Source organism: Pseudorca crassidens, chromosome 8 (assembly GCF_039906515.1).
Source record: "Pseudorca crassidens isolate mPseCra1 chromosome 8, mPseCra1.hap1, whole genome shotgun sequence".
NCBI lineage: Eukaryota > Metazoa > Chordata > Mammalia > Artiodactyla > Delphinidae > Pseudorca > Pseudorca crassidens.
Window position 1 is genome coordinate 83,647,573 of NC_090303.1, and position 16,026 is coordinate 83,663,598.

The 16,026-nt window shown below is 45.1% G+C and overlaps 1 protein-coding gene across 1 annotated transcript in view; it reads right to left on the minus strand.

Moving 5' to 3' along the window:
* Positions 1-8,941: 8,941 nt before the first annotated feature.
* RBM28 (RNA binding motif protein 28) overlaps positions 8,942-16,026 on the minus strand; it is a 32,599-nt gene continuing 25,514 nt past the window's right edge. Inside the window, exons 17-20 of the mRNA XM_067746914.1 lie at positions 15,314-15,573; positions 14,641-14,740; positions 11,982-12,133; positions 8,942-11,308 (exon numbers count right to left, since the gene is read on the minus strand). Coding sequence (XP_067603015.1) covers positions 11,999-12,133; positions 14,641-14,740; positions 15,314-15,573 — 495 coding nt within the window. The 3' untranslated portion in view covers positions 8,942-11,308; positions 11,982-11,998. The remainder of the gene's footprint in view (positions 11,309-11,981; positions 12,134-14,640; positions 14,741-15,313; positions 15,574-16,026) is intronic.

Sequence of the window (16,026 nt, forward strand, 5' to 3'; positions counted from 1 at the left end):
AAAAGGTACCAAATGTATGAAACCTCAGTTATGTGTGAGCATGGGCTGATTAGTCATTAGTCCATCGAGATGTCTTATTTAAGGGGAACGAGTGGGCGATTTTAAGTTAAGATGGTCCTGAAGTAAGAACCAGATGTCTTATAAAGATCACCGTTAGCTACCCCCACGAAGTATGGGCCCGGTGCGAGAAGAGGGATCGCTGCTGAGCGGGTTGCTGGTTTCACGCGGCATGGTGATTAAGCTCGTGATCTAATGGAGCGGCCATAGGATATAATGGAAATAAAATTGTTAGGGGACATATAATATGTACGAGTATGCATATTATGTAATATGTAAAAGTAATGAAATTTAATACGAGCTTTAACTTACCGTATGGAAAATAAATGAATGCACAATAATACATAGCATGTACATATGAATATTTACAAGGAGAGACTAAAATATTAATATGCATGTGTATATGTGTATGTGATATGTACAATAAAATGTTTTTAAAACAAATTACTTTTAATACTGACATAGTACTATAATGTTATGGTAACTCTACAATAAGCTTTTTCAAGGAATAGTTTATGTAGAATTCCACCTTTGGGTGTTGGTGGTGAGGTTTAATGTCTCTTCCTTGAGTCTTAGGGAGGAATGGGGTTCTCCTTTTCCGGTTTACAAGACCGGGGTATTTTGTTATACTACAAAGACTCTTCATTTTAAGAGTTTATTTTCAATAAGGCTGATTGTTGGTATTAGCACTAAGATTAGGAGAAAGTATGGGATAGATGCTAATTGGCCTACGATGATGTATGGGTGTTCTACAGGTTGGCCTCCGATTCATGTTAAGGTTAGGAGGTCTGCGATTAGAGTTCAAAATAAGAGTTGGCTAAAGGGTCGGAATATTATGCTTCGTTGTTTGGATGTTTGAAGTATTGGAATAAAGATTAGGATGAGGATGGAAAGTAGTAGTGCTAGTCCTCCTCCTAGTTTATTGGGAATTGATCGTAAGATTGCATATGCAAATAGGAAATATCATTCTGGTTTGATGTGTGCAGGGGTGCTTAGTGGATTTGCTGGAGTATAGTTATCGGGGTCTCCTAGTAGGTCAGGTGTGAATAGAGTTAGTGCTAGCAGGGTTAGGATCAATAGTAAAGCACCTAGGATATCTTTGATTGTGTAGTAGGGGTGGAATGGGATAATATCTATGTTGGATGGGATTCCTGTGGGGTTATTGGATCCTGTTTCGTGTAGGAATAGCAGGTGAACAGCTACTAATGCTGTGATGATGAATGGGAGGATAAAGTGGAAAGCGAAGAAACGTGTTAGTGTTGCTTTATCTACGGAAAACCCACCTCAGATTCATTCTACCAAGGTAGTGCCAATATAAGGGATTGCTGATAGGAGATTAGTGATAACGGTTGCGCCTCAGAATGATATTTGTCCTCAGGGTAGGACATAGCCTACGAATGCAGTGGCTATAACTATTAATAGTAGGAGTACGCCAATGTTTCATGTTTCTTGGAATATATGAGAGCCATAGTATAGGCCGCGTCCGATGTGGGCGTAAAGGCAGATGAAGAATATAGAGGCTCCATTTGCATGTAAATAGCGAATGAGTCAACCGTAGTTAACGTCTCGACAGATGTGTGCGACTGATGAAAAGGCAGTTGAGGTGTCTGGCGTGTAGTGTATTGCTAGGAATAAACCTGTTAGGATTTGTATGATTAGGCAGAGGCCTAGTAGGGGAGCCAAAGTTTCATCATGAGGAGATGTTAGATGGAGTGGGAAGATCAATGAATGCGTCATTGAGAATTTTTATTAGTGGGTGTGTTTTTCGGATGTTGGTCATTAAGGTTCTTGTAGTTGAATTACAACAATGATTTTTCATGTCATTGGTCGTGGTTGGAGTCCATGTGAGAATAATGGCAATATATATTGTTTTTATTATGAGCACTATTTTTGTAATTAGTCTTGTGGGGGTTTCTTCAAAGCCTTCACCAATTTATGGTGGTTTAGGGTTGATTGTGGGTGGCGCTATGGGATGTGGAATTGTTTTTAGTTTTGGGGGTTCGTTTTTAGGTCTAATAGTATTTTTGATTTATTTAGGAGGAATGTTAGTTGTGTTTGGTTATACAACGGCTATAGCTACTGAGCAGTATCCTGAGGTTTGGGTTTCTAATAAAGTCGTACTAGGGGGATTTCTTTTAGGTTTGGTGGTAGAACTTTTAGTGGTGGTGTATGTTTTAGAGGGTGGAAAAGTGAATGTTGTGTTTGAGTTTAATGGGCTAGGGGATTGAGTCATTTATGATACAGGGGATTCTGGATTTTTTAGTGAGGAAGCTATAGGGATTGCTGCGTTGTATAGTTACGGCACTTGGTTGGTTGTTGTTACTGGATGGTCTTTGTTTATTGGTGTAGTGGTTATTATGGAGATTACTCGGGGTAATTAAATAGTAGCATACAAAGGGTTATAGTGATGAGGAAAGATAGGAAGTAGAGTTTGATAAGCCCTTTTTGGTTTGAAGTTAGTGTGGAGGCCTTTAGTTGAATGAGAGCTATAGTTTTTGGTAGAATGGTTTCTGTTCAGGCCAGGTCTAGCAAGGAGGTTGCGAATTTCTGGCTTATTGTTAGGACTAGGTGAGGGGGTAAGCGGTGTATAATTGTAGGGAAGTAACCTAGCAGGGTAGAGAATTTAGTAGAGTCTGATGGATAGGGATATTTTAGGTTTTTTGAGTAGGTGTTAATTTCGAATGCGAGAATAAAGCCTAGAGTTGTTACTATAAGGGCTGTTAGTTTTAGGTATAAAGGTATAGTTATTAGAGGGGTAGTTATTGGGGGTATGCTGTTGGAGAGGATGAATCCGGCGAAGATGCTTCCGATTAATAGGCGTGTCACGCTTCCAGTGGCCCGTTAGCCCGCAGCTGGGCCAGGGCTTAGAAGGAGGTCGGGGATTGGGACATTGGCGAGCCCAGTGGCCTTCTTTTCCGCATTTGAAGCAGGCCCCCGGCGGGGTTGCCTTTTGCGGACCCCGTGGATGCTGTGATCCATGGGAGATGGCCGGCCTTAGGGTGGCTACAAGAGCTTGGGTTTGGAGGGCCACCGTCTGGTGCATCCGAGCCTGTCGGCTGGATTCTGCCAAATCCTCACGACCATTATAGACTTTAAAGGCCATTTTTACCAGATCTCGAATAGGGGTTTGAGGGCCGTCTTCTGCCCGTTTTAATTTCTTTCGGATGTCCGGGGCTGATTGGGTGATAAAATGGGTGGCTAGGACCGCTGCCCTTGCCGGGGTGTCGGGATCCAGCCGGGTGTAGAGAGTTAAGGCCTCTGTAAGGCGATTGAGAAAGATAGCTGGATTTTCGTTAGGCTCTTGGGTTATCTCTTTTAGTTTTTCAAAATTGACCACCTTATGAGCGGCAGCCTGCATGCCAGCCAGGAGGCATTGGATCATGAGGTCGCGTTTACGACGGCCATCTTGGCCATCCTGAGAAGTCCAGCCTGGATCGGTGCCAGGTACGGCAGTCGCTCCGACAGGCATGGAGTTGTCGGTAAGGTGAACCTGATCTGCATGGTTTCGGGCAGCAGTTTGAATTCTTTCCCTTTCGTCAGGGGTTAAGGTAGAGGACAGAACCACAAAGATATCGTGCCTGGTTAGATCGTAAGCTTGAGATAGGTAGCGAAATTCTTTGATGTAGTGGGAGGAGTCGGCAGAGAAGGAGCCTAATCGTTTTTTCAATTTGAGAGAGGTCCTGGAGAGAGAGAAAGGGACATGGACTCTGACCAGTCCTTCCGCTCCTGCTACCTCCCTCAGAGGGCAGAGGAGATTTGAATCTTGGGAGTCGTGAGAGCGTGTATGTGCACTAATTGGCGAAGCAAGGGGCGTGGGAGGAGAAACCGTCGAGGGAGGAGGTGGGGGAACGGTTGGAGGGGCCGGAGCGGGTTCGGGAGGAGGAGGGACCGCTTCAGGGTAGGGGGGAGAGGCGAGAGATTTGGGAGGGTCGGTTAGTGGGGAGGAATCCAAGGGGATTGAGGTTTTGGATGGAGGATTTGAGAGGTAAAACAATTGACGCAAACGGAGGGGCGGGAGCGCAAATACCAGAGGGCCTGAACATTGGGGACCTCGGACCATTTGCCCGTCCTGCGGCAGTAATTATCTAGATCACGGAGGATGTTAAAATCGAAAGTCCCTTCAGGATTGATTTTCTAGAGGATATTGTGGCCAGGCCACAGTGGAATAGAAAATAAGCCGTCAGCAATGGAGATCTTGGGAAAAACCGAGGGCTGTAAATTTGGCTAGGAGGCACCCCAGGGGCGTCTTGGGATCTGGTTTCGATTGTGAGGTTCCCATGACCCCCAGTCTGTCCCTGAGTGAATGGAGAGGGAGAGAGGCGTCCCTGGTCTCAGTCTCCAATTCACGACAGGTCGGAGGGCGGTCAGGCTATTGGGACGTCTCCACAGTTGCCCGAGGCCCGGAGAGAGGACGGAGGAGTCCCTGACTCGGCCGCGATTAGGGACAGGGAGTCCGGTGGATGAGTAGAGGTTCCCTGGTTGTCTCCTGGGGGAGGGGAGGAGCGGCCCGCGCCGTAACCCGAGGGGCTTGGTACCCCTCCCGGGTTTCGGCACCAAATGTAAGGTCGGATCTTAAGAAACGGCACCGCGAAACAGAGAAAAGCTTCAAGTGAGCTTTATTAGGGAGCGCTCCCGGGCGAGGTTCACTGGTCCGAGAGAAAGGGGCCAGAGAAGTCGCAACCGGGCGAGGGTTGGGCAAGATTTTATAGGGGAAGAAGGGAAAGGGGTGTGGTGAATCTGGGAGGGCGCAGGGTATTCCTTATTTGGTGGTCTTTTCGGGTATCCTGGGGGACCGATAGTCCCGCCCCTCGAAAGGCGGGAAGGCTGGGCCGGGTGCAAAGTCCCCAGGTCAGTTCCTGGAACTGGGTGGTCCGGAATGTCTCCAGGGTAGTTTCTGGAACTGGGTGGTCCGGAGAATTTCAGTCTGATGCAACCTGTGAATCTGATTGTGTTTCCCTGCCTCGGGCCAGTTGGCCTTACAATAAGGTGGGTCTGGGGTCTGATCTGACGAGGGAGGTTGCTTTCGGACTGCCAGCAGACCCCGCTGGCTTGGAAGGAGCCGGAACACTCTGCCTCTAAGTTGCTGTTCCTTTCATTTGTGGCGTTACCCACCTCTGAAGTAACACAGGCCTACTTTGCTCCCTAGGGCCCTGAGGCGGAGCTGGTGGCAGCGCCATGAGGGCTGGACAAACTCACATAGTCTGGCAACTGATGGCCACCACACTACTGGAGGAAGGATGTTTGTTGGAGCGCTTTTAAAAGAATATTATCTATAATTCTGACACCAATTACAATTTTGCATCCAACCCCAATGTGTGTGTTTTTCCCCACGCTACACAATTCTCCAACTGGGTGTCCTATGTTCCAACTCAATGCTGACACTATCTACCTGGATATAGTGTCAGATTCCACAGGTTAAGGGCTGGGTCCCCCATGACTGACCCCCACCCCCCAAATTCAGAAGCCAACCACAAGTTCAGGTTGTTACCTGTGCTCCTGACCAATCAGAGGTTCCAGTGACCCCCTTCTAATTTGCTAGAGCAGCTCACAGAACCCAGAGGAACATTTTACTTACTAGATTACCCGTTAACTATAACTCAGGACCAGCCAGATGGAAGAGGTGCACAGGGAAAAGTATGGAGAATGGGCAGGAAGTTTCCATGTTCTCTCCAAGTGAGCTACTCCCCCAGATCTCCTTCCACATGCTCACCAACCCAGAAGCTCTTGGAACCCTGTTCTTTCTGGGGTTTGTGGAGGTTTCCTCAAATAGGTGATTGATTAAATCATTGGCCACTGATGACTGAACTCAATCTCTAGCCCCTTTCCCTGCATGGGAGATGGGGTGGGGGGCTGGGAGGGCCATAAATTCCAACCGTCTAATCGCTGGGTTGGCTCCAATGGCATCCTTAGGGGCTTTCCAAAAGTCACCTTATTTAACATAACAAAAGAGACCCCTATTACTCTGCACAGGAAATTCCAAGCGCTTTAGGAGCTCTGTTCCAGGAACAGGGACAAAGGCCATATATATATTTCTTATTGTAAATCACGATAGTACATTATCTTATAAGAAGGGTGCATCTAAATCCCGTCCTTTCATTGCAAGTAGTGTAGGAACAATGTTCTGGACTTCTTCCTCCATCTGAGGTGCCAACTGCCATGATAGGGTCTTTCCCAGTGTGGGCTAGAATACAAAGCATCTTTCCTGCAGTAGCTTCCAAAGGGAAAACCCCATCAAAAGCCCAGTATTTGAGTATCTTTTTGTTGAAAAGTGCATGCAGACAATGGAGTGTCAGACCGAGGAGAGAGGAGAGGGAAAAATGGAGAGAAGTTGAGAGTGAGAAGGCAACGCTTGAAAATGAGCTGCTTTTACTAGGGTTTTTGCACATACAGCCTTTAACGTCCAGCCCTGTGCATGAGGGCTGGGAGTCCCTCGGGCAGAGGGGGACAGGAATGCGATGGGTTCTGGCCACAAGGCAGATTAAGCAATATATGAGGGGAGCTGCTGGTAGCCTGAGGCCCAGACAGTAGTGATGGGAAGATGAAAAGAAAAGGAGTGACAGGAACTGACATTAACTGAGCACCTACTATGAGGAACGAGGCTGAACTAGACAGAGAAAAGAAAATACATTAAATGATAGGCTGTGTAAGGTCGGATCTTAACAAACGGCACCGCGAAACAGAGAAAAGCTTCAAGTGAGCTTTATTAGGGAGCGCTCCCGGGCGAGGTTCACTGGTCCGAGAGAAAGGGGCCAGAGAAGTCGCACCCGGGCGAGGGTTGGGCAAGATTTTATAGGGGAAGAAGGGAAAGGGGTGTGGTGAATCTGGGAGGGCGCAGGGTATTCCTTATTTGGTGGTCTTTTCGGGTATCCTGGGGGACCGTTTGTCCCGCCCCTCGAAAGGCAGGAAGGCTGGGCCGGGTGCAAAGTCCCCAGGTCAGTTCCTGGAACTGGGTGGTCCGGAATGTCTCCAGGGCAGTTTCTGGAACTGGGTGGTCCGGAGAATTTCGGTCTGATGCAACCTGTGAATCTGATTGTGTTCCCCTGCCTCGGGCCAGTTGGCCTTACAGGCTGGGGAGAATTCACTGCAGCAGGTGACTGTCTGCTACACCCCTCATCTTCATCATCCTCAACAGCCAATCACTAAGGACACCATCGGCCACACCCTGGGGCTGGGATTGCCATCACGGGGCTCCATCTACTTGCGGAAGTAAGATCTAAAGAAATGACAAGTAAGCCACAGTCGCATATGCTGTCAAGTGAGTAGACGTCAACCAGAAAGGGTCAGGGACCAAGGGAGGGACCACAATGCCCTGGGTTGGATGAGGTTCCCAGGGAGAAATGCTGGATAGCACGTGAGTGGAGAAGGACAGATTGGTGTGGACAAGGCACAGCAAAAAGAACACAGGTGGTGTGCTCAAGGGATTGTGACCAGCAGTTTATTATTCTTTTTCTATCACTTTGTATTTTGGGACCCTTTCACATACATCACCTCAGGAAATGACTCTGTTGTCCTTCACAAACGCAGCTCCCTGGACCAGATGGCCTTCTGTTCCAGTGAGTTCAGTGGAATTAAACGAACTCCTACTATGTGTAAATCATTGTTCAGTATTGCAGGGTACATAGAAAAGTGTAAAATATAGTCCCTGCCCTCAAGGACAGAAAGGATTTTCCTTCCATCAAACGGCCAGGGAAGGAGATTCCGGGGTGACTCTGCAGCAGTGAAGTATTCGTCTGACAAAAGGCAGCAGGCTCTGGACAGCATGGACGAGCCTAAGGAAAACTGGATTTGCCATCTATCAAGATGCTCCATTTGGGGGTTGTCCAAAAGGTATTCTGGTGACTCTGCAGTTTCCTTCTCAGAATTGGTTACCAGGCTCAATCAGTCTGTGCCCTTCACGTTCTTCCCACTATATTACTTCATAAGCACAGAAGCCTGTCTGCAGCCAAACACCAGCTCAGAATCAAAAGCTAAAGTAACTGCAGATGTACCTATAACTCATCCATGTCTAGACCACTGAATAACACCCCAATCAATGAGCAGTCTCAGACTCTGCAATTAATCCTGGAAAGGACGAGACATCGGGACAAGAAAGAAAGAACCAAAATAAGACAATGCATGCATGCAACTTCTAAATCAGTCAACCTTGGGCAAAGGGAGGTCTGGAAATTTTCACTCTGCCTGAGAGAAACAAAGCAACCTCATCCTGGCCCTTTAAGCGCCAGTTAGGACTGAGTGAGAGAAAGCACAGTTGAGCAACATCTGAGACAACCTGAACTACAAACTTATCTTGGGCATCCTCAGTCTGATGATGTGGCTACTACCATGATGGAGCAGTCCATGGAGAAGTTTCAGGAACTTTCCAAGTTGAGTGGGCAGAGTTGCCACTTACATGACAGAATTGGCAGATGCCTGTCAGTCACTTCTCAAAAAGTGAGTGGGAGGAATATTAAGCAAAGAACTAGCTACGTGGATCAGCCAAAGGGCCTATGACTGATGATTCTGGGTGGCCAGCACTCACAGAGGCATATTTGACCTCCTGCTTCCTCAGATGACTGAAGATTAAATACATGGTGAGAAGGGGATCTCTGGAAACTTGAGGTTCTGCACTCTGAATTTTTAGCTGGAAAACCTCTTTTCAAGGCAAAAACATAGCAAAGGACATTTGGAAGTATTTCGAAGAACGAATTCACATGCACTAACTTTGTAACAGGAAGCTGCAGATCTCACTTCAAGACAGCTGAAGCAGAATCCTCGCTGCAGGTGAAGTCTAGAGCAAGGGACTGTACACCCTGGATCAAAGTAGTCTTCAAAACTACCAAGTCTCCCATCTACCCCCCTCCACACCCCACACCCCCACCAAAAAAGCAAAGAAACAGCCAGGACACAATCTTAAGACTCTTTATTTAAAATAAGTATCTCTGGGCTTCCCTGGTGGCGCAGTGGTTGAGAGTCCGCCTGCCGATGCAGGGGACACGGTTTCGTGCCCCGGTCCGGGAAGATCCCTCATGCCGCGTGAGCGGCTGGGCCCGTGAGCCATGGCCACTGAGCCTGCGCGTCCGGAGCCTGTGCTCCGCAGCGGGAGAGGCCACAACAGTGAGAGGCCCGCGTACCGCAAAAAAAAAAAAAAAAAAAAAGTATCTCTGAGTCAGGCTGCTGTATAACCAAGCAGGAAAATCTACTGAAACTTGAGTTTTGATCAATGGCCTTCAGTCTTGGATGTTAATGAAATGTTTGTTATTGTTGTTGCTTTTTAACCAAGCAGTCTGTAACTCCACTTTCACGTCTAATTCAGAAAACTCCATTTCATGAAACATCAGGCTCTGAAGTGAAGAAATGAGCATGATTCTCCTTGCATGAATACTCGCGAGGCAAGCGTTAAGAAGCTGCCCAGATAACCCATGGTGGTGTCCCAGCGGAGGACACTGTACAAGCAATCTGGCTGTTGAGTAAGTGGATGATTCATCTTATTACTTTTTTAAAGAACTGTGCAGTGTGTGTACTTTTAAACTGTATTGTAAATCACACATTAATTTGTTCCACATAGGAACGCCTACACTGAGAATCATTACACTTTTTCAGGTCAACATTCTTTAAACATTATTTTAGCTTGTTTTATGTTATTAACTAGTTAATTATTATTATTGCAAATGACCTTATATTCTCTTTCTTAAAGGTATGAAGTGAGTGGATACTGGCCAAATAATTTATACACATAGGTATTTGGCTATGTTTGTATCAATTAATATAAAAACCATAAAATATACCCATTTTAAAATCATATCTTGTAAACCTTTAGAAATAAATGTTACATAAAAAATAATTTACTCCTGTGCCTACCTTCTTTATAGGTAAGAAGACAGACCAAATTTACATTTTCTTTGTCCTTTTTCTTTAAAAGTATATATTTATTTATTACATTGCCTGCAGAATTACATTTTCTCTTGTCTCTTTTCACTGACAAAACTGATAGGGGTTCTGGCACACTATCCAGCTCAGATATATTCTTGAGTAATAAAGTGAAGACAATATTGAACACGAATTCACCAAAACTGCCTCTGTGATTTAGTTCAATGCAAATCCTTTATGTGCGCAGATTATATAATCCAATTTGCTATTTTTCTTTTGCATCTTTAAGCTTTCTAAATAGTTTCAAAAGTAAACTATCAGACATAAGATAATTTTTTGCAAAATTATATTCACAAATAACCATATGCTGAAAGTTATATATTAAGGAGTGACTTTTTAAATGAAAATGATACTAGTATGTGGATTTTTAAATATGCATAAAAAATGGAGTTTTAATGGGCAAAAATTAGCAGCTTAAATAGTAATGGGATGAACAATAATTTTGAGGTTTAAGTTTTGTTTTCCTTGGGATTCTTATCATATAGTTGCATCTTAAATACAGATTTAAGAAATTTAGAAAACATGACATCATTATATGATAAAAGTATACGGAGAAATGCAAAATTGTCATTGTAAACGTTCAGCAATATATTTTTTTTAATTTAGTGATTCAAACATCATTTAATAAAATAAAATAAAGGTTAAAAAAAAAAAGAACAGAACTGTGCAGTAACATTTCAAGCAGCTGAATGATGTTTTAAACACACTGGGCTGCTACACCTGCCAGAAGAAAAAGCTGGAGCTAAGAAAATCTGGCAAAGCTATCTGAAATGAACCCAATTTTTATCTATCCTAAATGTTCAGATTATTTTTAAATGTTAATTTATAGATATTTGTACACTACAGGAAAAAGTGTCTGGTGAGCAGACAGCTGGCCAAGGGAAAGCAGATCAGAGGCCAGGCAGGCTGTGGATCTTCTATTTACACCTTTAATAAAGTGTCTGACTCCCCCACAGAATACAGGCCATCCTAGGGCTGATGGGTTGCCGAGCTGCTGCCGGAACACTTCGAACTCCCCAAGTCGCACTGTCTCAAGGTAACTCTGGAGATACAGCCTCTGTCCTTTAGTTCTCTCCAAAAGGTTTCAGTATTTTCATGGTCTCTCTTTTACCCATCTTTAAACCAATTAAGGGCATTTCTGAGCATTCATTGGTTTCCCAAGATACTGCAATGAAATAGCCATATCCCTAGGTCAGCAATGGTTCTGAAGAAAGCATCACTTATTATGGCACCAGACTGGACTGGGGAATTAAGAGCTTTGTGCTGTATTTCCAACTCTTTCTCTGGCCATGCTCACTGCTCTCTCCACCACCGACCACCTCTCTTGAGTCCTCAGGAGGAGGTGCTGGAAGACAGGAAATGCAGGTTAGCACCACCCAGGCTAGTGTCTGTGGGCCACTGCCAACTGATTTCTAGTTAACTACCAACAGTTACCCACTCATTTGGCAAACAATTATCAGGTGTTGCTCCTGGCCAGGCCCCACGCCCTCAATTACTTTCCAAGTTTCTCCCATCCTCAAAGACTAGGTTGGAAATCATGTTTCTCTGCTCTTTCTTAATCGATTCCTGCAGTATGTAGGACTACATACCTGAATTAGAGTTAGGAATATCAAAAATGTTTATAAATAATAAAGGATTCCCATATATTAGAAAGGAGAGTCTGTTATTCAAAAAGCCACAAAATATCTCATTTAGAGAAGACACTTAACAAAATATACATCTTAAAAATTCAGCAGTCAAGAATGCTTTTTATAATTGTTTCCATTTGAGCAACAGAGAATTAACATGGATAAGAATTATAAACACAACTTCACACAAAATATGCAAGAAGCATCACGTTTTTCTGAGATTCCTCTTTGTGGTTATTTAACCACACACGAGGGAGGGACCAAAGTTCAGATGTGCCCCAGTCGCAGTGCCCCAAAGTGGCAGTGCACTCAAGGAGTTTCCTTCCCTCAGTAAATGACATGGGGGAGGCGGGGAGGCTTTACCAAGAAGCACACAATCCAGCTTCTTACCCAGTCTGCTACCATCATCAACTGTCAAACCATTTGCTCCTCTTTGCAAGAGGAGCTCCTTTAGAAGGTCCCAATAACTTCTGCTTATATTGTTCGACCAGCTGGTTGAAGCGAATTTCCGTCTTATTTCCCTTAGCTTTCTTCCTAGGTACCTACAAATGAAAGGCAAGGAAACGTAAGATAATCGGTTTCAAGCATTAAGTATTACCTTACCCTTAGGCCAGCCAAGGGAGAAAGTAGGTTCAGAAATCCTGTCCACCACAAGAGGGACTTCCAGGCAATGACCCCACAAGAATCATCCATTGGTAAGAAATCAGATCAGGAGTGCCTAAGAGAAGGGCCCCACTAAAGTACCGTGTTTCAAAGGCCTCTCCCCCTTCAATTCCCAAATGTTCACACGAATCTCCTCCAAGATGAGTCACAGCCCCAAGTCTGGATGGTCTTGCTTGTTGCCCTTTCCCTCACCAAGAATTACAGGGTTTCAAAGAGAGCTCTATAAGATAGTATGATGGGTCAGAGGCTTTCCAGAGACACAGATTTCTTGAGTAGGATGAGAAGCTAATACTCTTGTACCCTTTAAAGAAAGGAACTAGGCAAGGAAAAAAAGAAAATTTGACTTCAAATGATCAAGAATGTAGGACCACCACTTTCTATTAAGAACTAGGGCTACGGGCTTCCCTGGTGGCGCAGTGGTTGAGAGTCCGCCTGCCGATGCAGGGGACACGGGTTCGTGCCCCGGTCCGGGAGGATCCCACATGCCGTGGAGCGGCTGGGCCCGTGGGCCATGGCCACTAAGCCTGCGTGTCCGGAGCCTGTGCTCCGCAGCGGGAGAGGCCACAACAGTGAGAGGCCCGCATAGCGCAAAAAAAAAAAAAGAACTAGGGCTCCTTGGAAGCTAATGCCAGGGTTGACGAAGAAATAGATAAGTTGGGACATCCAGTTGTACTAGGAAGTAAGGACACTATCAAAGACAGGATCATGTCAGAAGGACTCAGGCAGGAGTCAACCTGAAGGGGCTTCTGCTGGCCTCAGATGGGACAAGAATAATGACTGCATCTGACTGAAACACATCAAGTACATAAAGACTCAGGAATTCACAATACTAAAAAAAATTGTACTTGTCATCTGAGGAGGTTGGTAGGGCAACAACTCATTACTCTGGAATCTGATAAAAGGAAAAGAACAAAATCAAGCATTTACCCTGCCTTTCCTACACAAATGATATTTCATGGGAACCAAACAGTTGACGAGGGAAGATTCTTTTTTTCTAGAATTCTTCTTAAAAAACACAGAAGCGTTGACAAAATTAGAAAATTACCATTCTGCAACTCGTATTGAAATACGGATCTAGATAGCAATCATCAGTGGGTGCTAAGACCCTTAGGTGGGAAGCTGATGGGGGACTTTACAAATGGAGGGATAAGGTAGACAATTCCTAAACTTACTGATGAATCACAGCATCACTAAAAAATGGGGCAACCAGACACTATGCACCTTACAGTGCAATGCAACAGAAAGCACACAGCACCACCTATGAAATACTCTCGCCAAGAAAACTGAACTTGAATCTAATCTAGCCTCTAGATCTAACAACCAGTTTGTAGGCAACATGGGGTGTTAGAGGAACAAGTTAAATGACAGCACAAGGAAGAAAGCAACTAAATTCAAAATGTAATACATTCTAAGGCTAAGGACCTGGCTTATCCAACAAATTAACTGCATGGAAAAAAGCAGGGTGGATGTAAGGAAGACTGGATATTATAGGGGGAAAAAAAAGATTTAAGAGATTTAAAAATGAAGTATAAGGAATTCCCTGGCGGTCCAGTGGTTAGGACTCTGCGCTTTCACTGCCGTGGCCCAGGTTCAATACCTGGTCAGGGAACTAAGATCCCACAAGCTGCAGGGCATGGCCAAAAAAAAATTACGAGTATAGCATGGAACCTGATTCATACTAACCAACTTAAAAAATGTATTTTTGAGGTAACTGGGAACGTTTTAATATGGATTACATATTAGCTATTAAGAGCTTATTAATATCATTAGATGTGATGATGGCATAATATGTGTTTGGGTATATGTGTGTTTAAGGCCTGATCAGCTCGAGATGAATTCTGAGATATTTTTCTGAGCAATATACCTCATTTCCACATGAGGCACATTTACAAGTGAAGTAGAATTCACTTTAATATATTCACAGGGTGGGGTGGGGTGAGGGGTAGGTAAAACAAGATAATTGTTGAAGCAGAGTAACCAATACATGGGGTTCGTTTTATTATTCTCCCCACTTTTAGGACCGTGTACCTCCACATCCTCTAAAAAGCTGCAATCTTGTACCTAAGTGCAATCTAGAAGCCCTTTCCTTTTTTTTTGCAGTACATGGGCCCCTCACTGTTGTGGCCTCTCCCGTTGCGGAGCACAGGCTCCGGATGCGCAGGCTCAGCGGCCATGGATCACGGGCCCAGCCGCTCCGCGGCACGTGGGATCTTCCCGGACCGGGGCACGAACCCGTGTCCCCTGCATTGGCAGGTGGACTCTCAACCACTGCGCCACCAGGGAAGTCCTGAAGCCCCTTCCCTTTGCACAACTAATCACGGCACAAGCGGCTGCCGACCCCAGCAGAGCTGTGCCGTGCCAAAGCCTCGTGGCCTCCAGAACTTACCTGCTTGGAAGATAATTTCTGCTTCTCTTGCTTCCAGTGGTTTATCTGGGGGGTTGTCTTCTTGGGAGCGAGAGGCTTCATTTTGCCTTTGTCCCGTAACCTGAAACAATACGGTCAAGTGTCACCCTGAGTTCCTCCTCTAATTGGGACCCCTGAGATTTTTCTCAGCCCAAAAGATAAAATGCCTTTTCTTACTCTGGCTCTTTCTAAGCCCATGAGAAATCATGCTAAAAAGGGATACTGCAACAGAATGTCCTATGGCTCAACATCTGTATACTTCTCTTTTTGTTTTAGCTTAAAACCTCAAGGAAATCTCAAAAACCTTCATATACTTAACAAAAATTGTGTCAAGATCGACTTCTGTTGACAGCACTAATCTGTTGTCCCAAACAGAAACCTCAGGTAGACGGGCCTCAGCTGACAGAGAAGAGACCGCCATCAGGACAGGAGGAAGCTCTTCAGAAGAGAAAAATCATGAAAGCCCGCACTGGAAGGCTCCTCCGAGGCCCCCTCTGCCAGTCCTGTTCCGGCCTCCATTTGGTCCAAGAGTGACTCTGCTGGTGTAGAGATACTTCACGCGGGACTGGAGCACACTAAGCATCCCTTTCATCCAAACAAAGAGGAAAAAGGGCGAAGCAAGACAAACCCCCTGAGCCGCCATCCTGCCTCTCACCTAATTTTGGGGCCTCGGTGTGAGGGGAGCACCAGGACCTTTCTTCGCTTCTTCCCATCAGACAGCTCCACGTGCTCCACTTCGGCCTTGGTCTGGAACCCTGTCCACGAGACAGATCCTGCCTTCTCCTTCTGCTCCACGGGTGCCTTGCTTTGTTGAGGCATGTGGCTCTGAGCTGTTTTCTGTTGCTGTTTTTTCCCAAGCTCTGGTGGTTCTTGCTGGGGCTGCTCACCAGTTGCCGACATGGATTTCACTTTTTGCTGTATAAGACAAGGGAATGGCATTTAGTTACTGGGTGAGGTTTATTTGCTGGAAATATTCAGAAGAGGAATGAGCTGGTGAGAGAAGGGGAATTCTTCCCCCAAATAGTTCGAGACTATAGGAAAGTGAATGCAAGTAGTTCACAGGCCCTGAAATAGTAACAGATGGTTACTGGGTGGGGGACACAAAACAACCATTTCCCTTTCCACATGCAGAAATAGGGGAAAAGTACAGGTATGTCCAAAACGCAAAAGCCAGTAGAAAATAGGCCAGTAGCATGGGACAATTACCAAAGGTGTAACAAATGTATAATGGGAATGAGAAGAAAGAAGAGAAATATTTGAAGTAATAAGAGCTAAGGATTTCCAAACTTAAGGACAGACACTAAACCACAGATCCAGGCCAAAAACCAAACAGGATATTAAAAAAAAAAGAAAAAAGTACACCTAGGC